The sequence below is a fragment of the Aulostomus chinensis genome, chromosome 8 (genome assembly GCF_037954235.1).
Source record: "Aulostomus chinensis isolate RoL2024-O1b breed Wild chromosome 8, RoL_Achi_v1.0, whole genome shotgun sequence".
In the NCBI taxonomy this organism is placed as follows: domain Eukaryota; kingdom Metazoa; phylum Chordata; class Actinopteri; order Syngnathiformes; family Aulostomidae; genus Aulostomus; species Aulostomus chinensis.
In genome coordinates, this window is record NC_141327.1 from 2,110,926 (window position 1) to 2,133,318 (window position 22,393).

Consider the following 22,393-nt stretch of genomic DNA (forward strand, 5'->3'; position numbering starts at 1 on the left):
CTACCTGCTGAACTTACATAGAAGGGGTCTCCCCCCAGAGCCCCCCTGACCAGAGCGAAGCAGGGGTACTGCAGCAGAGAGATGAGAGCAGAGAGCGACATCACCAGGCCGTACAGCTTCCCAAAGTGAGGGGCCGGAAACCTGGGGAGGGACAACAGCTGGCTTCACAACTGGGCAGCCACACAACCCCCCTGCAGACAAGAGTTCTGGAGCCGTGTCGGCGCTAAACACATTTGCGATGCGAGATGTCTCCTCTCTAGACCGCCGCCACGGCAGCACGTGGCCGGTAGCATGTTTTCGTCTTGTGTCATCACGGAGGTCTGCCCATCAACCCTCAGATGATGACGGCGCAGTCGTGTCACACCTGCGAGATGCAGTCGTGAGTGATCAAAGTGAGGTTTGAAGATGATGTGGTCCAATCGATGAGTACTGAGGCGTGATGACACAACTGCAGCAATGGCGTGATGCTCTCAAGTCAATAAGCGCCAAAATCCCTGAGGAACGTTTCCAGCGCCCGGTTGAAAGTGCGGCACCAGGAATTGAGGCAGCTCCAAAAGCAAGAGGAGGTCCAACCCAATACCAGCAAGGTATACCTAATAAAGCTGCCGGTGCGTGCGTGTGTGTGCGTGTGTGTGTGCGTGTGTGCAGCCACTCACACGATGCAAATGAAGGCAGCATTCCCCCCGTAGAGGAAGGAACGGTTGAGGACCTGGAGGACGAAGGTGAGGTACTGCAGAGGGAGGACGGGGATGGAGGCACTCAGCGAAAACAGCAGACACTGCAGGGAGGTGAGGAAGAGGGACAGGGAGGACGAGCGCAGGTCCGCCTCCTGCTCACTTTCTCCTACACAGAGGAACATCAGCTGTGAGCGAGCGAGTCCTGTCCTGAAGATGCAGGAGCAGCGGGTGACATACCAGGATCCAGAGGCTTCCCCTTGTGTCTGTCCATGATGAGTCCGTTCCAGGGAGCACACAGGACGCCACACAGCTGCGTCACAGCAAAGGCATTGATGTACTGACTCACTGGTGGAGACACGAGGACGGAGACAGTCAGAGGACAAACCCTCAGCATTACCGTTCATGTGTGTAGCAGAGATGACGAGGCCGGGACTCACCCAGAGCGCCGTCCTGGCCGGCCAGACGGGTGAGCTTGGCGTTGAGCGTGCCGATGAAGAGGTAGTGCCTGAGCTGCATGATGGACAACCAGAGCAAGTGCCACAGGAAGAACCAGGACAGCACACAGCTCCAGAAACTGGCCTCTATGAGACGAGTGTCACATGACAACCTGATCACCTGCTGAAGCTCGTGAGTTAAAGTTAGGTTCCAGGCATTAACACACACATGCACAAACACACAGACACACACGAACTAAACTTTGAGTTAAGTTTAATAAAAACTTGTTCTGAAACAATGTCACACCCACTTCCTACTTGACCCCGCCCACCCCAGGTACAGGTACAGATACAGGTGTACTCACTCATCATCACTAACAGATACCTGTTCCTGACTCTCGTGTCTCAGCCGAGTCCTCGGGGGCAGCTGGGTCGTCGTCCCTCCCTCTCGACGCCTCTGCCACCATCATGGCCCCCTCCCTCAGCCCCTCCGACTGCTCCACATTGTAAGAGTTGGATTTTCCGCATCGCGCTCTGTGTGGGGAGACGGGCAGCGAGTCAGCCACTGGGACGACATGTCCGGCTAAAGGCGAGGGGGGCTCTTACCCGTAGGTGTAGCCCTGTGGTGGAGGATATGGGATGTGGGTGGTGGGCATCAGCAGGAGGGTCCTGACCAGGTGGATGACGGAGCAGAGGGACAGAACCAGGAAGGAGGAGCGCAAAGATATTCCTGCCTCGTGCAGAACCTGGAAGACAGCAGGAGGAGCTGGGGGTTAATGTACGATGCGCGTGTCCAGCAGCTCTGGAGCAGCAGGGCCACAGAACGACTAGATCTGACTCGCATGATATGAAGTTTAAAGTATTTCTAAGTCGTAGAAGTACAAGCTCTGCTGGCGTGAAGGATAAAACCTGTTACCTTGATGATGAGGAACACAGCTGAGGAGGAGTCGAAGGCCCCGTTGTAGAGGGTGATGATGGTGGAGCGATGAGCAGGAAACAGGTTCCCCACCTGAACACACACACACAAACACACAGGTTCCATTTACTTTGAAACAGAACCTTTGTAGGACAGTGTGTGTGTGTGTTTGTGTGTGTGTGTTTCGACCTGCATGTTGGTTAGGAGCAGCAGAATTCCTCCCACAGCGATGCAGGACAGAGCAGGGAAGAGCAGCTCTGACAGCGCTGCAGGACACGGAGACAAACACAGGGACACATGATTCCATGACCGACTTCTAGTCACCTTGTGTGTGTGTGTGTGTGTGTGTGTGTGTATTTACTTGCACTAGAGAAGGCCACTAAAAGCGTTCCAGTTGTGTACAGAGATCTGAAGTGAAAAACAAGACTGAATTTAGAGCAGTTGATACACATTAACACACACACACACACACACACACACACACACACACACACAAAATGTCTACAGACTGTGACCTATTTTTTGTGACGGTTCCATCACGTTCTCAGCTTGTGTGTCATGTCAGTCAGTCCCCTACATCATCAATGAGTGAGTCCTCTGGAAGTCTGAGTACTGACGGTGACAGGAGAACGTCTATTCTCCGACGTGTGATGAAACCATGAAACGGAGGAATGGCGCTCTTCGTTTGAACCTCTAACCCTGCATTTGTGATGGATGAACATTTCCCTCTCCTCACACGTGTCACCGTCTAAACGTGGCGGTCAGATTTTCTTTCCTTCTGAAGCTTTTCTTTGACAACGTGCTTCCTCACGCTCGCAAAGAGAGAAGCGGCGTGAACTCACATTGCCAGCAGCCTGGTCACCATGGTGCCGAAGCGGTCAAAGATGTAGCCGTTGACTATATTCAGGAAGTTGTTGAGGAAAGAAGCGATGGTGAAGACCAGAGAGAACTGCTCGTCCTGACGGATGCAGCCTACGAGAGACAGACGTCAGGAGTGAACGAGACTCAGCACCGCAGCCTCCGTCCGTGGGTGCGCGGACGTGGACAACGATCTCATTAAAGGTCCCTTCCGTATCTTTTCTGGGGCTTTTCCTCACATTGACCAGTAGAGGGTGTGGTTATGTGTCAGTGTCCACCCAAGCCTCATCCTCCAGGTGCAACACCTCAGATGTGCTCACCTGTACCGGTCATGGTGCTGTTGGTACCCGGGTCAGTGACACACAGCTGACTGAAGTATCCGTCCTCCTTCAGCACGAACACCAGGGAGGCGTAACCAAACATGACCCCCGCGAAGCACAGACACTCCAGCATCCCTGAGGCCAGCGTCAGCTGGTAGCGCAGCCTGGAACCGATCTCGCACCCCTGCATGCTTCTCTTCTTCTCTCCAAGTCTGCAGACTCTCAGTTTCTTCTCCCAGTGTGAGTCTTGTCCCGCTGACTAGTGGACCTCAGCTGAACACCAGATCCTATGTCACATACAGGGAGACAAGAGACGTTCAAGTCTCTACTTAAGTTTCAGTGTGTGTGTGTGTGTGTGTGTGTGTGTGTGTGTGTGTGTTCGACCGCAGGACTGAGCAGCATCTGTGCAGCCAGAACCGATTTACTCTCTCACGTCTCCTTCACTCTCGTTCTGGTTCCGTGTCCTGATTGATCCTCTTGTTTACCATGATCAGTGTGTCTGACTCGTACTGGGAGCCTGATGGTGAGACTTCGTTCCTGTCCTGGAGGACATCACCAGACTCTGACCAGATGTGCAGAACATATACAACCAGATGTGTGCAGAACAGGTCCTGTCTTGTCCCGCTAACATGCTACAGAGAAACGGCCTAAAAGCCACTGGAGAGTCACGTCTGCGTCACCGGCCAACATGTGACGTCACGTGCAAACACGCTGGACCCAGTTCAGCTGCTGACACGTGATGACGAGGAGCGGCCGCGGCGTGTAAATGACTGCACCAATCACGCCACTGTCACCAGAGGCTGAACTGATCATTGCTCATCAGGACTATTTCTGATTGGTGGTACGGAGACAAACCTGCACCGCTTTACCGTGAACACTGAGGGGCAGGAGTGAGTGCTGCGTGACAGTACCAGCACATCAGCGGTACCGGCAGGTACTGGTCAACGGCCTGATTGCTGGTATTGATTCATACTTGCTCACGTCTCTCTTCTCCTTTCCTCATCATCTGTTGATGATGAAGAGGAAACAAGGCAGTGAATGTACAGAACTTGTGTTTTTTTCTTCGGAGGGATTCAACTGTCTTCGTTAACTGTGTTCTCATTAACAACGTGTTTGTTCTAATTACGCAGCAAAATCTGCAGAGTTGATTTCTCTGTGTTGGGGTGCAGGGAGATGAAAGTGTGACTCAAACATACAAATGTACATTTATGAAACACTGTTTTAAATCATGCCAATGTCATGATAACAGCTGTTGACCTTGTTTTAACTATTTGATGGTGCTAAATATTGCTAACAGTAATTAGCTAACGGTGGCTAGCTAGCTGATAGTATTTTCTAACTTCAGCACTGCCGGCTGACTTGGGCCAAAATTTGGGATTGGTGGTGAAAATTGTTCACCTCACGTTTGCTAAGCAGAGGGTTTTGTGTTGATGATTTATTGTAATTGCCTTTCTGATTCCTTACATTAGTAAAATAAAATAAAAAACGAGCGTTAGCAAGCCTGCTCTTACAGTGTGTTCCATCAGCTTTAAAATGTGCAGGGAGGCTAGCTAACGTTAGCTAGCCTCCCTGCACATTTTGAAGCGGCAGGTTTGTCCAAGGGGAGCTCAGCTAACTGTTCACCACTTAATGTTGAGTTCAGATAAAGAATGTGGATCCATGGTTATTCATTGGTGAAGAGGGAGCTTAGCAATCAATCTGTCAGTCTACGTTCCAACCCTCCCCTGAGGTCATGAGCTCTGGGTAATGACCGAAAGAACAAGATCCTGAATACAAGCGGCTGAAATGAGTTTCCTCCTCAGGGAGGCTGGGCTCTCCCTTAGAGACAGGGTGAGAAGCTCCGTCCTTCAGGAGGGACTCAGAGTAGAGCTGCTGCTCCTCCAGGTAGAGGAGTCAGTGGAGGTGGTTCAGGCATCTGGAGAGGACGCCTCCCTCAGGAGGTGTTGTAGACATGTCCAACCAGGAGGAGGCCTCAGGATTCCCCGGAAGAGCTGGTGGACGTGGCTGGAGAGGACAGTCTTCCCTGCTAAGGCTGCTGCCCCCACGACCCGGACCAACCGGATAAGAGGAGGATGACGATGAAGAAGGTATTTGTTGTAAACTTCATTTATTCTGAGAGTTATACTCTCTTTTGCAGGAACGCCTGATCACATTCACACAGCTACACCTGGAACAGTACTGGGTGATACTGAGAGGTGTATTTTCCCCCATTATAGTACTTAGAGTCATAAAATACGGTGAATGCTGGTTGCTTGTGTTTGTAATACGCAGTACTACACAGACCAGGAGTAGCACCTGCAGTTATTTTTACAGTGTTTTTTCTGCATCTATTTAAAAAAGGTACCATAAAAATGATTGTACTTCGATTCATATTGTATTGTTTATGTTACATTACATAGTATTCATGTTAAATAGGGACAGGGTGACAGTTGAGGGCAGGCCGACCTGCTAATCCAGATTAGCAGATCGGCCTAATCTATGCAGAAACATGCAGCGCCATGGCCACTAAAGGGCCTGAACCTAACGCATGAATTAAAGGGCAGATGAACGCCACGTGCAGCAGACACGTTGCTATGACGACACATTCATGTTCAAGACAGGCTTCAATCAGGTCCACCAACAGCCGTTAGAAACTAAATCTGATGAGGTTTACCTCGCTGGGTGCAGGTGATCCCCGCATGGTAGTCCCTCAGGGGCAGGTCTCTGGAGGACAGGAGAGGACAGGAGAGTCAGCGTCAGTCTGCGCACACACGCACGCGCGCGCGCGCGCACACACGCATTCTTGCCAGGCCTTCACCATCATAAGTCCCCTCACCTCACGGTGCAGCTACTCTCTCTCTAACCTCACCATGCTGACATGTGGCTCTGATTCTACTTCTCTCTCAGTCTCGTTGTGACCGTTGGAGGACACTGAGGCGGATTATTGGCCTGTTTGGACTTTTTAACTTCACCCCATGATATTCGGTCTAAACTCACCGGGTGGAGGAGGAGGATGTATCCGGTCCAGGTCGGAACCTGCAAAACCAGGAGACTTTAACCAGACCGGAGGTGGTTGAACTTCAACTGCTATTTTTCCAGTTAATGTTTTACCTTTATAAACAATGTAGCTTTTTTTCATGCGATTTGGATCAATTCTTTGTTCTGGTTTGTCTGTCAAAGCGATCCACGCGTCTCAAACTGAGTCCATGTGTCACTCCTGCAGAAGAACACATCCAGCACACGAATCAACTCAAAGCACATGAAGAGCGCAGGAAAAGATTCGTTCATGTCCAACAGGCGCTTGAAGCAGGGACCGGAGCTGGAACAGGAACAAGAGCTGGACTTACTTCAGCCAAGGAGCAGCAGGACCCGTCCTCTGAAGCTGCTGCGACTCCCGATCTGCTTGAGGCGGGTTGGGGTGCACCTTATCAGGGACTCGCTTCTCTCTCTCTTCTGCCCTCTAGCGGCCAAATATCAGCGGCTGCGCCTCTCGAGGACCCGTGCAGAGTTCAGGTCACTGGTTTGCCATTTTTCTGTCCTTCTTATTTACACTTTTATGACTTCCTCCAAAAATCCTGCATCCTGGAGTCCTGGATCCACGAGTCTCCCCTGCTACTGACAAGAGAAGGACCACTGAAAACCCTCAGCAGGAGGAAAGACCGAGACCAAGGGATCTGCTCCTGCCAGCACCAGTGGCAGAACTCTGTACACAAGCATGCAGTACAATATTCTCTACTGTAAATAAAGCCAGCACATTTAAATACATCTCCAAAAAAAAGTTGTGCTGTCAGTTCTTTATGAAAGTTAAAATTTAGATTCTAAGTTATCACTGCTAAGCTGTACATGTTCTCTGTTGGGAGCAAAAGCAGTTTTTACTCTTCTGTTAATGTTCTTGAATTTAGTTCAACTTGGCTGCTCGTTCATAGCCTTGCTGCAACCCTGTCAGCACATCCTCTCCAAACAATGGTACTTTGAGAGCATATCTCTTTGGTACAGTGAAAACAATTCTCTTTCTATTTTTATTTGATCCTTGGACATTTTTTGTATGTAAAACTCGCTTTGACAATGTAAACGTATGCTTCCTTTGTCAATAAAGCCTTTTTAAATTTAATTGAATTAAATGTTGCAGGGATTTGGGCGGCCCGTGGAGCAGTGGTCCTCACTGTGGCCCCCAGCAAGAAGGTTGTGGGTGGAGTCCTGGCTGCAGCACAGGGTCTTTCTGGGTGAGTCTCCATGTTCTCCCTGTGCCTGCTGGGTTCTCTCTGGTACTCCAGCTTCCTCCACAGTCCAAAGACATCAAGAGGGACCAGGTTAATCCAGACTCTAAATTGACCGTAGGCGTGGCTGGGAGAGCCAATGGTTGTCTGTCTCTATGTGTTGGCCCTGCCATGGACTGGTGACCTGTCCAGGGGGAAGGCTGCTGGGATAGGCTCCACCCCCACCACCCTGAACAGGAGAAGAGGGAGAACATGGAGGGGTGGAGGGATGGATGGATGGTAGCAGGGATTCACTCCAACACTGACAGAACCACAATCGGACCTCCCAAGGCTCCAGGCAATCGTTGACAAAGAAGACCACTGTTCTCCATCACGTTCCCCGATGAGACCAGGGGTCAGAGTGACGGATGCTCGTGCTTGAGATGATGAAGTGGGCAGTGACGGGGCTTCTCCAGCTCCATGCTGACGGGATCACGTCAGAGTCTCTCCAGGTTCTGCTTTGTTACAGAGATTCTTAGCAGGTTTAATTGTGTTTAAAAGACAAACACAAACAAAACATACTGACACTGAAGGTTCTGGCAGAACCGCTTTATTAATCAATTAATAACGTAGATTGAAGGAGGGTCTTCATCTCTGGGTATCACAGTGATTTCTCACAGATCCACTGAGCTCTGGCGCTACAGTTGAAGTCATTCAAACCAATGAAAGTCATCATCGTCCGCAGATCCCCGCAGTCCTCTCCCCCGTAGGCTCCATCCGGCTGCCCCGGGGCCCACAGCAACCTGCAGACAGACCGAAGCGCCACTCAGTGGGAGCGGCAGGTTCATAGTGGCTCCACCTCCGTCTGCTAGCGTCGTGACCACAGTGGCTGCACCTCTGTCTGCTAGCGTCGTGACCACAGTGGCTGCACCTCTGTCTGCTAGCGTCGTGACCACAGTGGCTGCACCTCTGTCTGCTAGCGTCGTGACCACAGTGGCTGCACCTCTGTCTGCTAGCGTCGTGACCATAGTGGCTGCACCTCTGTCTGCTAGCGTCGTGACCATAGTGGCTCCACCTCTGTCTGCTAGCGTCGTGACCACAGTGGCTGCACCTCTGTCTGCTAGCGTCGTGACCATAGTGGCTCCACCTCTGTCTGCTAGCGTCGTGACCATAGTGGCTCCACCTCTGTCTGCTAGCGTTGTGACCATAGTGGCTCCACCTCTGTCTGCTAGCGTCGTGACCATAGTGGCTCCACCTCTGTCTGCTAGCGTCGTGACCATAGTGGCTCCACCTCTGTCTGCTAGCGTCGTGACCATAGTGGCTCCACCTCTGTCTGCTAGCGTCGTGACCATAGTGGCTGCACCTCTGTCTGCTAGCGTCGTGACCATAGTGGCTCCACCTCTGTCTGCTAGCGTCGTGACCATAGTGGCTCCACCTCTGTCTGCTAGCGTCGTGACCACAGTGGCTGCACCTCTGTCTGCTAGAGTCGTGACCATAGTGGCTCCACCTCTGTCTGCTAGCGTCGTGACCACAGTGGCTGCACCTCTGTCTGCTAGCGTCGTGACCATAGTGGCTCCACCTCTGTCTGCTAGAGTCGTGACCATAGTGGCTCCACCTCTGTCTGTTAGCGTCGTGACCACAGTGGCTGCACCTCTGTCTGCTAGCGTCGTGACCACAGTGGCTGCACCTCTGTCTGCTAGCGTCGTGACCACAGTGGCTGCACCTCTGTCTGCTAGCGTCGTGACCATAGTGGCTGCACCTCTGTCTGCTAGCGTCGTGACCATAGTGGCTGCACCTCCGTCTGCTAGCGTCGTGACCATAGTGGCTCCACCTCCGTCTGCTAGCGTTGTGACCATAGTGGCTCCACCTCCGTCTGCTAGCGTCGTGACCATAGTGGCTCCACCTCTGTCTGTTAGCGTCGTGACCACAGTGGCTGCACCTCTGTCTGCTAGAGTCGTGACCACAGTGGCTCCACCTCTGTCTGCTAGCGTCGTGACCATAGTGGCTCCACCTCTGTCTGCTAGCGTCGTGACCACAGTGGCTCCACCTCTGTCTGCTAGCGTCGTGACCATAGTGGCTCCACCTCTGTCTGTTAGCGTCGTGACCACAGTGGCTGCACCTCTGTCTGCTAGCGTCGTGACCACAGTGGCTGCACCTCTGTCTGCTAGAGTCGTGACCATAGTGGCTCCACCTCTGTCTGCTAGCGTCGTAACCACAGTGGCTGCACCTCTGTCTGCTAGCGTCGTGACCATAGTGGCTCCACCTCTGTCTGCTAGAGTCGTGACCATAGTGGCTCCACCTCTGTCTGTTAGCGTCGTGACCACAGTGGCTGCACCTCTGTCTGCTAGCGTCGTGACCATAGTGGCTCCACCTCTGTCTGCTAGAGTCGTGACCACAGTGGCTCCACCTCTGTCTGCTAGCGTCGTGACCATAGTGGCTCCACCTCTGTCTGCTAGCGTCGTGACCATAGTGGCTGCACCTCCGTCTGCTAGCGTCGTGACCATAGTGGCTCCACCTCTGTCTGCTAGAGTCGTGACCACAGTGGCTCCACCTCTGTCTGCTAGAGTCGTGACCACAGTGGCTGCACCTCTGTCTGCTAGCGTCGTGACCATAGTGGCTCCACCTCTGTCTGCTAGCGTCGTGACCACAGTGGCTGCACCTCTGTCTGCTAGCGTCGTGACCACAGTGGCTGCACCTCTGTCTGCTAGAGTCGTGACCATAGTGGCTGCACCTCTGTCTGCTAGCGTCGTGACCATAGTGGCTCCACCTCTGTCTGCTAGCGTCGTGACCATAGTGGCTAGACCTCTGTCTGCTAGAGTCGTGACCATAGTGGCTCCACCTCTGTCTGCTAGCGTCGTGACCATAGTGGCTCCACCTCTGTCTGCTAGCGTCGTGACCACAGTGGCTGCACCTCTGTCTGCTAGCGTCGTGACCATAGTGGCTCCACCTCTGTCTGCTAGCGTCGTGACCATAGTGGCTCCACCTCTGTCTGCTAGCGTCGTGACCACAGTGGCTCCACCTCTGTCTGCTAGCGTCGTGACCACAGTGGCTCCACCTCTGTCTGCTAGCGTCGTGACCACAGTGGCTCCACCTCTGTCTGCTAGCGTCGTGACCACAGTGGCTCCACCTCTTTCTGTTAGCGTCGTGACCACAGTGGCTGCACCTCTGTCTGCTAGCGTCGTGACCACAGTGGCTGCACCTCTGTCTGCTAGCGTCGTGACCATAGTGGCTCCACCTCTGTCTGCTAGCGTCGTGACCATAGTGGCTCCACCTCTGTCTGCTAGAGTCGTGACCATAGTGGCTCCACCTCTGTCTGTTAGCGTCGTGACCACAGTGGCTGCACCTCTGTCTGCTAGAGTCGTGACCACAGTGGCTCCACCTCTGTCTGCTAGCGTCGTGACCACAGTGGCTGCACCTCTGTCTGCTAGCGTCGTGACCATAGTGGCTCCACCTCTGTCTGCTAGCGTCGTGACCATAGTGGCTGCACCTCCGTCTGCTAGCGTCGTGACCATAGTGGCTCCACCTCTGTCTGCTAGCGTCGTGACCATAGTGGCTGCACCTCCGTCTGCTAGCGTCGTGACCATAGTGGCTCCACCTCTGTCTGCTAGAGTCGTGACCACAGTGGCTGCACCTCTGTCTGCTAGCGTCGTGACCACAGTGGCTCCACCTCCGTCTGCTAGCGTCGTGACCACAGTGGCTGCACCTCCGTCTGCTAGCGTCGTGACCATAGTGGCTCCACCTCTGTCTGCTAGCGTCGTGACCATAGTGGCTCCACCTCTGTCTGCTAGCGTCGTGACCATAGTGGCTCCACCTCTGTCTGCTAGAGTCGTGACCATAGTGGCTCCACCTCTGTCTGTTAGCGTCGTGACCACAGTGGCTGCACCTCTGTCTGCTAGCGTCGTGACCACAGTGGCTGCACCTCTGTCTGCTAGCGTCGTGACCACAGTGGCTGCACCTCTGTCTGCTAGCGTCGTGACCATAGTGGCTGCACCTCCGTCTGCTAGCGTCGTGACCATAGTGGCTCCACCTCCGTCTGCTAGCGTCGTGACCATAGTGGCTCCACCTCTGTCTGCTAGAGTCGTGACCACAGTGGCTCCACCTCTGTCTGCTAGAGTCGTGACCATAGTGGCTCCACCTCTGTCTGCTAGCGTCGTGACCACAGTGGCTGCACCTCTGTCTGCTAGCGTCGTGACCATAGTGGCTCCACCTCTGTCTGCTAGAGTCGTGACCATAGTGGCTCCACCTCTGTCTGTTAGCGTCGTGACCACAGTGGCTCCACCTCTGTCTGCTAGCGTCGTGACCACAGTGGCTGCACCTCTGTCTGCTAGCGTCGTGACCATAGTGGCTCCACCTCTGTCTGCTAGAGTCGTGACCACAGTGGCTCCACCTCTGTCTGCTAGTGTCGTGACCATAGTGGCTCCACCTCTGTCTGCTAGCGTCGTGACCATAGTGGCTGCACCTCCGTCTGCTAGCGTCGTGACCATAGTGGCTCCACCGCTGTCTGCTAGAGTCGTGACCACAGTGGCTGCACCTCTGTCTGCTAGCGTCGTGACCACAGTGGCTCCACCTCTGTCTGCTAGCGTCGTGACCACAGTGGCTCCACCTCTGTCTGCTAGCGTCGTGACCACAGTGGCTCCACCTCTGTCTGCTAGCGTCGTGACCATAGTGGCTCCACCTCTGTCTGCTAGAGTCGTGACCACAGTGGCTGCACCTCTGTCTGCTAGCGTCGTGACCACCGTGGCTCCACCTCTGTCTGCTAGCGTCGTGACCACAGTGGCTGCACCTCTGTCTGCTAGCGTCGTGACCATAGTGGCTCCACCTCTGTCTGCTAGCGTCGTGACCACAGTGGCTCCACCTCTGTCTGCTAGCGTCGTGACCACAGTGGCTCCACCTCTGTCTGCTAGCATAGTTAACAACTGTTTCTGGTGTACCGGCACCGGGCTGGGCAGGTGACAGGTGTGCATCCTGAGTGTGAAGGGTTTCACGACAGTCATCCTGAGTCTCACCTGTCCTTGTCCACCAGGGTTCCATCCACCCAGACCCAGGTTCCCTCCTCCTGCCTGTCAGTCATCCCGACCCAGGCGGCCAGAGCGAACCCGGTGAGGAAAGCCTGCACACAACCGGGTAGGAGGCTGAAACTCACACACAGGACCTTTAAATATCCCTTGACTGTCCTCTCAAGACAAGACTGGTTTGGAACGTGAGCATTAAACCTGCTAGCATCTATAATTTTACGGCTGAAGCTGCAGAGGGCTCGTGCGTCATGTGTGGGGGACCCGTCTACCTTTGCTGGTCCTTCACTTTGTTTCTTTCCTCACATCAGTCAGCTTTGGCTTTCGCCTGCTCAGTGTGACGACGGTTGTGGTTTCCGTTAACACTCGTAAACAAGAGCTATATTTACTGACATGTTTGTATTGTAAAACAAAAAAAATAAATATTTCAAAACAGTTATAACATTAACATCACAAAACCAAAAAATTAATTTAATTAAAAAAAGATAGAATATATAATAGAAATGATGAGAAAAGTTTTGTCTTCAAATTTTCTCTTATTTTTCTACTCAAGTGCAAGTGCATACACACAGACACAGACACACACACAGACACACACCCACAGTGACCTTGAGCAGGGGATGGATCTTGATTCCCCGGCAGAACCCCCACCAGTGCAGTTCTTTGTCTGTTTGTCATGTTCTCTCTCTTCACTTTAAGTTCAAGCATTATGAGTTTAGGACATTAAAAAGGAGGTCAAAAATGACCCGGTTGCTGGAAAGGACCACACCTACACCTCTATGGACTCAGCCACTAGAGGGCAGTCCCTCTGCATGTTTATGACAAAATATTAAAAAAAAACAAACGTCCAGATCTGGACGCAGCTCCGTTAGGACCATGAGCCCACGGTTCAGGTTAGTGACACCTGTTCATGTCCTCGTCTCCTGCAGCAGAGGAACTACTGGCTGTATACTGGGACTGTGTGGGATTCCCAGGACAGAGCTGGTGCAGGGAGGGGAAGGTACCTGCTCCTGGCGGCTGTCGATGATGACCAGGTCAGCGTCTTTTTGCAGACAGTCGAGCCGGCTGTCGTCCCAGCTGCTCCTCTGAGACGAGATGTAGTAACAACTGAGGCTGAACGCCAGCCAGCCTGGAGGACAGCGCTCCTCTTTCCCACCTCAACACAAGCAACATGTCACAAATCACACGGCGTAGACCAGAGGAGGGAACAGGGTGCTGCTGCTGGTCAGCACACCAGAGAGCAGACCACTGCATCGCCCCTGAGGTGTCACAGAGGGACGCTTGTAAAGAGGAACAGAGACAAACTGTTGCTTATTTATCCCGTTAGTTATTTCTGAGACACAGAACTGATGCACTGACACCCTTCAGCGTTGAGGACTCGGACATGAGGGGAGCAGTGGAGGGGGCTGACATGCTGACTGGACCATACAGAAAAATCACAACGTGTGGAAGGAACCTAAATGATCATCATCTAATCATTGGAAAGTTCTCTAACGGCAAGTGTTGACCTGACAGGAGTGGATTTGTGGATCAACCTTGGGGGGTCGGTTCCCTCAGACCAAGTCTGAGAGAGACGTTGAGAACCGCCTGAAGAACACACAGCAGCCCGAAGCTCGCCAGAACCACACAGAGATGCCTGACCTCTGCACACACACACAGAACGTCTTAGTGGCTGTGCAGAACAAACAAACGGCAAAAACTTTACAGTCCGTTACACTCAGACAAAACTACCGTTCGTTGTGTTAACTTTCTACACACACACACACACACACACACACTGGTCAGAGAGCCATTCCTCGGAAAGGCTCTCTGAACCAGGACGTTCCTGGACACAGTGAGATACTGTCACACTAACGGATCACGACCTTTGACCTGAAGGACGTACTTGGTGCGGCGGTGGGGTCTGCTGGTGCGTCATCCTCCTCAGGTTTGGGGAATTGCTGATATTCTCCAACCTCAAAGACGACTTCAGACTCCCGAGAGTTGAAGACCACAGCCATGACGAAGAGACTCAGCGAGTGTGTGTGTGTGTTGTTTCTTGTGGTGTTCAAACAGAACTTCAACACTTCCACCATGTACTTCCTGCCTCATGACAGAGGAAGTGTTGTCTTGCTTGTTTTGTCATCAGTTGAGAGCTACAGGCCTGGTTCTGGTTGTCCATTAGCAGAATGATGCAAAAAACCACAAGGTCCACAGACACAAACATGGCGCAGAGGTGTAGAACGGTCCTAGAGCCCAGCACACGTCAGGGCGAGCGGCGGTAGAACCCCCCTGGTGGCACAACCACACGTTGGTATTCGATCAATAACGCCTCAGAACATGGTGATGGTGACAAGAAGAACCGGTTCTAATTGGACTGCAGGTGGTCAGATCTCTGATGAAGACACCTGCAAGCTGAACTGACATCACATCGCCACCCGGTGGTTACAGGAAGTGACCCTGACGGAACCAACATTTTACACAAGGATTTATACTCTATGAATGCCAGCTATTGTATTTTCTTGTTAATCCAGCGACACCTCCATTTATATCTTGTATAAAAATGATGATGTCAGTTATTAATCGGCTACTTCAGGCCTCCTGGACCGGACAAACATGTGACCCAAGAAGTACATCTGGCGTGTTTCCATCCAGGAAGCTGTTTATTACCCACGTTCATCACATGGCGAAAATGTTTACTCGTTTATTTACAAAACATATCGGTCCAAAAAAATGACAAAAACCCCCACAAGCTATAAAACATAAGAATGATACAAAGACTCATTTACAGCCTTAAAAACTAAAAGTGGGAATCGGTATTTGTGCAGTCACCATTCGCCACCAGGACAAGCGGACGACGCGTGGCTGAGACGGATCCAGACGGAAGAACAGATTCGCTCTTCCCAATGAAGGCGGGAGTGCGGAACTGAAAACGATGCTCATTCGGGAACGAGTGTCTGAACACGGGAATCGTTGAGTTTCCCGGCTCAGTTCCAGCCGGCCGGCATTCAACCAGCGATGCACGTCAGTTCTCATCGCGGCAGATGTGACCTCAGATGGTCGACCGCGTCGCAGAGAAAAGAGAAGCTGCAGGAGAGCACAGCCGGAGGTTGAAGCAACTCCTGCACGTTGCACCACTGGACACACTCGAGTGTCCATGCAGTCACGGCTCACCTCACGTGCTCGTCCATGTCCACATCATCCACACCGTCGTGTGCTAAGAACCACAAAAACATCCGTCTGACGGGGACTTCAGCTACGGAGCGTGTCGGCGTTGATCTGTGACAAGCTGTGACGCTTCCAGGAAAGAACATCAAAGACAAATCTAAGTCACACGTGTTTACAGGTCGACATGAACTCAGTCGGTGGGTGGAGGAGGGCTGGAGAGCAGCCTTTCAATCACTGTCTCTGCTCCAACAGTCTGGAAGGTGCCAGGAGAACAGGGGTGGAGGGGGGGCTGGTGGTGGTGGAGTCATTGAGGCGGAGGAGGAGGGGGAGGAGGAGGAGGAGGAGGGGGGAGGTCAGAGAACTGGACAGGGTTTGGTAACCAGTAGGGAGAAGAGAAAGACGGATTGAAGAATGACGGAGGAGGAGGAGGGAAGAGAGGGAAGTTGGGTGGAGGAGGAGGATGGGGAGGATACAGACAGGGAGGGGGGAGGTACAGAGGGGGGGCGTTGGCGTGCCTCGGTGCTGTGTGTGAGTGTGGGAACGATGGGTGTTTGTTTCTCTGGTTCTGGTGCCTGAATGGAGCCCCTGCCTGTCTCGGGGGGAAACCCCTGACGTCCCGGTGATGCTGCTGCGGCTGCGGGGGGTTCTGGTCGCTGCAGGAAGGATCGTCTGGAGCAGGAGACGAAGGCAGAGACGGAACGTTCCTGACAAGGGTTCAACTCCTTCTCATGACACATACACTTGTTTACTGAGGTTTTAAGCTGCATCACAGGATCTCTGTACGGCTTCGTCACTGGCTCCGCCACTCCCACAAGGAGGTCAGAGGTCACCACAGACAGTATTGTCTGAGGACAACCACATGCTTCTAGAAGCTTCTGTACAATGATTCCCAAACGTACCTGTAACATTATTGCTCTTCTTTTTGGAGTTTTTCATTTTCCTTTTAGCTTCCTGCTCCTTTTCATCGTCACTGTAATCCAAAGCCTGGAACACAGGAGAGAGGCGTTGGCAGGGCGCCGCACAACAGCAGACCAATCAACCCCTCCCATCCATTCATTCTCTACTGCTCATCCTGTTGAGGGTGGTGGGGGTGGAGCCTATCCCAGCAGCCTTCCCCCTGGACAGGTCACCAGTCCATGGCAGGGCCAGCACATAGAGACAGACAACCATTGGCTCTCCCAGCCACGCCTACGGTCAATTTAGAGTCTGGATTAACCTGGTCCCTCTTGATGTCTTTGGACTGTGGAGGAAGCACCGCACCGGCCAAAACGCTCGTGGTTCATGTGGCTTTCACCACAAGAAGAGATTTTCCAGCCAAACGCTCACATCTGCTGTTTACAGACGTCCCTCACACAACGAAATACCCATCATACTTGCAGTACCACTGCTTGGCCAGCCTGTAACCAGTGGTGCACTTCCTGTATCCATGGGAACACTCATCTCCACCCAGACTGAACGTGTGTTTGAAAAAAATACGACAGGGATTTACGTAGTTAATTTGTTGTCCTGGTAAATTTGTTTCCTGGAGTCTCCGAGCGATTAAATGAGACCTTAGTTTGTTCTTCATCATTCAAACCACAAAGCAGAGTCCATTACCTTTGTTGGACAAACCAGTCTGAACGAGTAGAAATACTAGAAATGACTAACTCACAGCCACGCCCTCACTGCTGCGGAGGGAGGAGCTCTGCTCCAGTTCTTACCTCTGCTGGTGGCTCCTGGTCGTTCTTCCATGATGCATCAGAACCCTTTAAACTGAACAAAAACCAAAACATTAATTCTAACTGAACAAATCTTAATAATAAAACGCTGCGACCACATGAGATTCGTTCTGGGAAATGGCGGCTGTGCACAAAGCAAAGCCCCAATGGGGCCGAACGGTCGAGGCCTTGGGGTTCCAAGGGGAGGAGCTGAGGATGAAGACTGGTGAGGAGCTGGGCTGCTCGCTGCTGCACAGGCAGGTGACCTACGCCTGTGTTAGCTTGTGCTAGCTAGCCTCAGTTTGTGCCGTTTAGGCTGCGTGTTCGTGTCCCTGGGGGGAGCAGATGAGACAGTGTTGTGCTTTCAAGCCACAACAAAATCTGCTACGAAAACAAAAATGCGGTTACATTGCAGTCTGGAGTTGGACGCTGCTGCCGAGACCACACAGTCTGCTTCACCGCGGGCGAGCGTGTGTGTGAGTGAGTGTGTGTGTGCTCACAGTTTCAGCTGCTGTGTGAGGACGTATCCTGTGTACTCTTTGATGGTGGGTGCGTAGTAGACCGTCAGCCCCTCAGTTAGACCCTTGCTGCTGATCTGCTCTACAGAATTAAAACGCAAAATGTAGAGCGGACAGGACACTGGACCGAAGACCTCGAAAACCTGAGACACAAAGACACACAAACATAACAAAGACAAGTAATTTGTGTTAAAGCAAGTCAATGTGGCGTTTATGTCCGAGGAGAATCTTTTACTTTCACGGAGCAGAGACGTGCAGCTCTCCGTGTACCGTAATGAACATGGTAGAGGAGAAAGAGCTATTAACGGTTGTGTAGGTCCGCCCACCTTGCCCACGGCCAGCCGATCCGAGCGAAAGATGATGCTGTCATCAGTCAGGGGGGGCGTGTCTTTCAGAGACTGGATGACAACTGCAGGAACACACAGAGCAGCTTGATCCAGAGCTGAAGAAAGCCTGGGCGTGTCTGCAGCTCTGACCTGAGTGTGGGTGGATTTACCGAGCTGCTGGATGATGCTGGACACCGTTCCCACTGGCTTCAGCTCCACGTCCTCAGGCAGGGACAGACACACCTCCTCCACTGCTGGCATTTCCTGCACGCAAACCAGGCGGCTCAGACAATAATCAACCGCTGTAGAATCACCACGGCAACAAGCACAACTGTTGCTCCTGCACTCAGTGGCAAGAAAATGAGCCTCCGACGTCTTTCAGAAAATGTTCGGCACTTTTTTGTTGCTCTAGAGTTTTCAAGCACGTCCTCACGCACGTCTACGCAGATGAAATATTGTTGACTCTGCCACAAACCTTCCATCTGAGTCACGCCACTGGTTTCAAAGAGTCGCTTCTCATTGAAGCCGGGCAATCCATCAGTTTTATTGATCGCTTCTAAAAATGGATTCAGGCAATTCTTTTTTTGCCCTGCACTCCAAAATTGCATGGTTCTCTCTCTTGGCTCCTCATCCACCACGTTCCTCATGTAGAAATCAAAGTAAAAAGTAAAATAAAAGAGAACCAAAGAGAAAAGAGTCACGAATGCCGAAAGTGGAGGAACCGATTTGGAGCTGCTATGAAAGCGATTGCTCTCCCCTCTGAGCAGGGACCAGAGTTCCTGTCCTGTTCTGCTCATCAAGAGCTGAGCGTCGCTGGGTATGAACCCGCCAGGTTCTGCTCTCATGAGAAACGGCCTCACCTCCAGCAGGACTTCATCTTTACTCTTGATGGGAACCGGCTGGCTGAAACCCTCATCATCATCCTGCTCAAGCACGTGAGCCGATGGAGCAGACGAAGAGGAGGAGGAGGAAGACGAAGAGGAGGAGGAGGAGGAGGAGCTGTCACTGAGGACGTGAGAGGAAGAACATCAGAGTCTGCTTCCATTCTTTCACCATTTAGTCAGGTTATGGTGTGTGTGTGCGTGCGTGTGCGTGCGTGCGCCGATACCTGTCTGAATCTTCAGAATCGTCAGAGTCGTCTGTCTTACATGCTTGGACTAAAGATGGCGTCTCTGCCGGTGACTGCATGCGTGCGTCGGCCGCGTCCTCAGGGTGAGTCTGAGTGTTTGATGAAGTGTCTGCGTTTTCCAGCGCTACTGTGAGAGCTTGTGGCTGCGCGGCGGCGGTAACCTCCATCGCCTCATCATCATTCCTCTTGGCTGATGACGTCTGTCCTGTCGTCTCCGATGGCGTTTCCTCCATCTGGAATGTAAGCAGATTTAACCCTTAAAAAGCAGTGGGTGAGTCTAAGACGCGTCAGCTCCAAGCAGCCTCTCACGCGAGCATCTGTAACTCGCCTTCATCGGAAGTAAAAACTGTAAAACGGCTCAACCATCGGCTCCTTCGTGGGTGCGGTTGGTGGTGGTCACCTGTGCTGAACACGCTTCAGACGGCTGCTGCTGCCCAGCCTCCACCGCTCAGCCAGCACAGAGATGCCGCATGCTGGCGTGTACGCTGATATTCTCTGCTTTTATCATCGTCTGTACGAAAAACACTTTATGTATTTATGAACTGGAAAACATGAAAACTCTGTGGCTGTAAAAACTGTTTTATTGTTTCGAAAACACTCAGAAAGCTCAGAAATCTTATTTGCCAAAGGTGGAGAGACTTCAGCAAAACGGGGACGATATGAGCTTGGAACAAACATGAACTGATTCTGATGCCCGGCCGCGTTACCGTAAGGAACGTGAAGAACATCACCCTTCACAGGGAAGCTCCAGGCCATGTCGACCTGACCCGGATTCTCCTGCTCTTGTGAGACCGCTGACCGGCCCCTCGTCACAACTCCAGTCACTGGATCACCGGTGGAGGAGGGCTTTTTGACAGGACTTCACCTGCTGCTTCACCTGGTGTACGACGTCGCATGATGGCAGCCATGACGGGAAGATTTGTTCTCCTTCCACCCGCAGACTTGCAGCGTGAGTTTGATGGTAATTGTCTATATTAGTAGAAATTCATGGTCTGAATCCAAACCAACAGTCGGTGACATTGAGAGCAGCTGGCCCAGGCCAGGAACGTCAGGGGGCTCAAGATCAGAGTAAACATGACCAACAGCTGATGACGCTGTCATCAAAAGATAGAGACAAATGTTCTCCAAGCGTCATCGGACAACAACAGAACAACCCGCTGGGGGGGCAGGTCGACTTTAACAACTTCACCCTTAAAAAAATCAGCCACACTCACGGTACGAGTGGATGAACGAAGCATTTAACGGAGCCACTAAGAGCTGAGTGTCAGAGCAGGAAGCGGATCAGCAGCACTGGACAGTCACCGCCACCTGAACGAGCGGCCCGTGTTGTGATTGGCGTAAACGTCCACGGGCTCATGAAAACACTCTTCAGGACCCAAATGAGACGCCTGGCACTGCGAGAGCCCTTCCATCACCAGCTAACACCGCCGACGTATCAGCAACGGGTCTGTGACCCAAGTTTCTTCCACGGTGAACCGATCCGCGTCCACACCACGTGCCGCCACTGGGAGCGGCTTCCCTGACAACCACCAACACCAACGAGCACACCTGAGAGGAGCCCAGGGGGGCTGCGGAACGCGTGTAGTACTTCTGACTTCACTCTGCTGCGCGCCGGCTACATCAGTGAGCTAGCATGCTAACGGAGGCTAATAGCGTCACATTTACGTCAGGACCGGAGCTGATCAGCCTCGCGCCATCCGGAACCGGAGATATTTGTCCGACAAGCGAAGTGACGAGGAGTCCGAGGATAAAGTACCTGATTCAGAGGAGCAGCTGCTGCGTCCATGAGAAGGTAAACAGCGTGGGGCTCCGACACCGGCGACAAGCGTGGGTTCTCCTTCTTCTTCCACTTCGGGGTTGACCGGCGGCCGGCAGCGAACAGCGCCACCTGCCGGAGTGGAAGGTGGGTCCGTGGAGTGGAAGGAAATTAAAAAAAGAGAAAAAAATAAAAACAACAATAAGACAAGAAACCAAAACGATATATAAATAATTAATCCAGCATCACTCAATTACGTCAATGGGGTTTTTTCCCCCGGAAATACCCCACATTCCCCTTCAGGAATGTTTATACGTAGATGTTAGAGCAAACCAAAGTATATCCGATAATAAACTTCAAAATAAAAGCTGCATCGACTATGAAAGCCAGAGTAGAACAAAGCGTGTAAAAATGCTCGGGTTTTATTTCTTAGTTTTCCACAACCTTCACTGGTGTTTACAGTGATTTGGGGAAAACAACAGAATACAAGTTAGTTCTTCATATATTTTCAAATATCTGAAATTAACTTTGTATGTTCCATTTATTTAAAAAGTAAAGTTAATTCCTGCGTAAAAGTGTAACAATACCGACTGACCAACTCAAACCCCGCTGAAGCGACGTCCGAGCTCCGGGTCATCTTCCAACTGCAGGTCCTGTTTTATTTTTAGGAAACGGGATGCGGAGGTTTTCCTTCCTCTCTGCGAATTTGAACCCGCGCTGCCCGCGTGCCTCCGTCCGAGTCCCGCGCGTGCATGATGGGCTTGATTTCTCCTGCGCGTGAACTCCCGTCGCCGTTGACGGACGCTTCGGGGCCCCGCCTCCTCTGGCTGGGCTCGAGGAGTTCCAAGAGTCTAAATCAAATCTGCCACTTCGAGGGAGACGTCGAGACCAAACTCCAGAGACCGCTGTGACCGAAGCTTGCTCAGATACTTTGCTTTGTGGAAAGTTTTCTGTATTAAATAATTCCTTCTCTTCTCATATCACACAAGTGCCTACAAGTAGGAAATATTTATTTTAATTAGGTTGAACATTCGGCTGGTCCTCAGCTCGGGTATTTGTTTTGTTGCTGACGTTCTCTTTTACTGGCGAGACGGAGTCGCCATGAAGTTCTTCTTCACTGTTGAATCTGTTCGTTGAGCAGTAAAGACTTCGGTATTTTAGTCCTCCACATGTGGATGAACAAACTCCACATATCAATGCTACTTTGCATCGTTCAACAACGGGAACTCATGACCTCTAACGTCTGAATCACTGATCAGGAAGTGGGAAGGCTCAGACCGGAAATAGAAACGATGACTTCACCTGCGTGTCCAACCAACATCTGTACGTACCAGTCAGAAATATCACGCCTGTGCTGGTTCTTTGTTTCCGGGTTGAAAGAATAAAACCCCTGTTAGTTTCATGTTCTGGTTTAAACTGTAAACTGAC

At 52.0% G+C, this 22,393-nt stretch overlaps 3 protein-coding genes and 1 long non-coding RNA gene across 12 annotated transcripts in view; 1 reads left to right on the forward strand and 3 right to left on the reverse strand.

Annotated features, from left to right (window-relative positions):
• Positions 1-6,644, reverse strand: part of LOC147256815 (equilibrative nucleobase transporter 1-like) — an 8,070-nt gene extending 1,426 nt beyond the window's left edge. For 3 of the 7 annotated variants that reach the window (XM_086210440.1, XM_086210438.1, XM_086210439.1), the window contains exons 1-15: positions 6,532-6,644; positions 6,296-6,401; positions 6,182-6,220; positions 5,859-5,908; positions 3,206-3,492; positions 2,870-2,999; positions 2,389-2,435; positions 2,217-2,293; positions 2,028-2,120; positions 1,718-1,857; positions 1,497-1,645; positions 1,115-1,258; positions 915-1,022; positions 657-843; positions 18-141 (exon numbers count right to left, since the gene is read on the reverse strand). In XM_086210440.1, the coding sequence (XP_086066566.1) occupies positions 18-141; positions 657-843; positions 915-1,022; positions 1,115-1,258; positions 1,497-1,645; positions 1,718-1,857; positions 2,028-2,120; positions 2,217-2,293; positions 2,389-2,435; positions 2,870-2,999; positions 3,206-3,395 (1,389 nt within the window). In that variant the 5' untranslated portion in view covers positions 3,396-3,492; positions 5,859-5,908; positions 6,182-6,220; positions 6,296-6,401; positions 6,532-6,644. Of the gene's footprint in view, positions 1-17; positions 142-656; positions 844-914; positions 1,023-1,114; positions 1,259-1,496; positions 1,646-1,717; positions 1,858-2,027; positions 2,121-2,216; positions 2,294-2,388; positions 2,436-2,869; positions 3,000-3,205; positions 3,493-3,690; positions 4,739-5,858; positions 5,909-6,020; positions 6,105-6,181; positions 6,221-6,295; positions 6,402-6,531 lie in introns of those variants that run through there. The other 4 variants (XM_086210435.1, XM_086210441.1, XM_086210436.1 and 1 more) reach the window with 4 other exon arrangements.
• On the forward strand, positions 3,809-7,216 carry LOC147256816 (uncharacterized). Of its 2 annotated transcripts, XR_015117514.1 has the most exons (4): positions 3,809-4,164; positions 5,090-5,292; positions 6,092-6,253; positions 6,408-7,216. It is a non-coding gene; the product is annotated as an uncharacterized LOC147256816 (long non-coding RNA). The 2 variants fall into 2 exon arrangements; XR_015117513.1 differs by lacking the exon at positions 3,809-4,164 and having other exon boundaries at positions 4,922-5,292.
• LOC147256817 (CD209 antigen-like protein C) lies at positions 6,693-14,856 on the reverse strand. Of its 2 annotated transcripts, none has more exons than XM_086210452.1 (5): positions 14,278-14,856; positions 13,928-14,035; positions 13,397-13,548; positions 12,387-12,490; positions 6,693-6,796 (listed from the first exon to the last, which is right to left on the reverse strand). In XM_086210452.1, the coding sequence occupies exons 1-5, from the start codon at positions 14,465-14,467 to the stop codon at positions 6,739-6,741; spliced, it is 612 nt and encodes a 203-aa protein (XP_086066578.1). In that variant the 5' UTR covers positions 14,468-14,856; the 3' UTR covers positions 6,693-6,738. The 2 variants fall into 2 exon arrangements, with proteins under 2 accessions (XP_086066578.1, XP_086066577.1); XM_086210451.1 differs by lacking the exon at positions 6,693-6,796 and adding an exon at positions 7,983-8,183.
• A 152-nt stretch (positions 14,857-15,008) lies between these two features.
• Positions 15,009-22,319, reverse strand: LOC147256818 (uncharacterized). Its single transcript, XM_086210442.1, has 10 exons — positions 21,561-22,319; positions 20,966-21,097; positions 19,189-19,442; positions 18,941-19,085; positions 18,251-18,344; positions 18,081-18,163; positions 17,737-17,897; positions 17,240-17,291; positions 16,439-16,523; positions 15,009-16,208 (listed from the first exon to the last, which is right to left on the reverse strand). The coding sequence occupies exons 1-10, from the start codon at positions 21,600-21,602 to the stop codon at positions 15,844-15,846; spliced, it is 1,413 nt and encodes a 470-aa protein (XP_086066568.1). The 5' UTR covers positions 21,603-22,319; the 3' UTR covers positions 15,009-15,843.
• Positions 22,320-22,393: the final 74 nt, after the last annotated feature.

What these genes read in the sequence shown, in the direction of transcription:
- LOC147256817 (XM_086210451.1), bottom strand. Translation starts at nt 14,467, where the DNA reads ATGGTGGAAGTGTTGAAGTTCTGTTTGAACACCACAAGAAACAACACA. An exon ending in GAGGGAACCGACCCCCCAAG is followed by an intron (nt 13,549 to 13,927) that starts GTTGATCCACAA and finishes GCTTGTGTTGAG; the next exon opens with GTGGGAAAGAGGAGCGCTGT. An exon ending in ACCCTGGTGGACAAGGACAG is followed by an intron (nt 8,184 to 12,386) that starts GTGAGACTCAGG and finishes GTCTGTCTGCAG; the next exon opens with GTTGCTGTGGGCCCCGGGGC.
- LOC147256818 (XM_086210442.1), bottom strand. Translation starts at nt 21,602, where the DNA reads ATGACCCGGAGCTCGGACGTCGCTTCAGCGGGGTTTGAGTTG. An exon ending in CAGCATCATCCAGCAGCTCG is followed by an intron (nt 18,164 to 18,250) that starts GTAAATCCACCC and finishes GTGTTCCTGCAG; the next exon opens with TTGTCATCCAGTCTCTGAAA. An exon ending in ACCAGGAGCCACCAGCAGAG is followed by an intron (nt 16,524 to 17,239) that starts GTAAGAACTGGA and finishes CCTGTGTTCCAG; the next exon opens with GCTTTGGATTACAGTGACGA.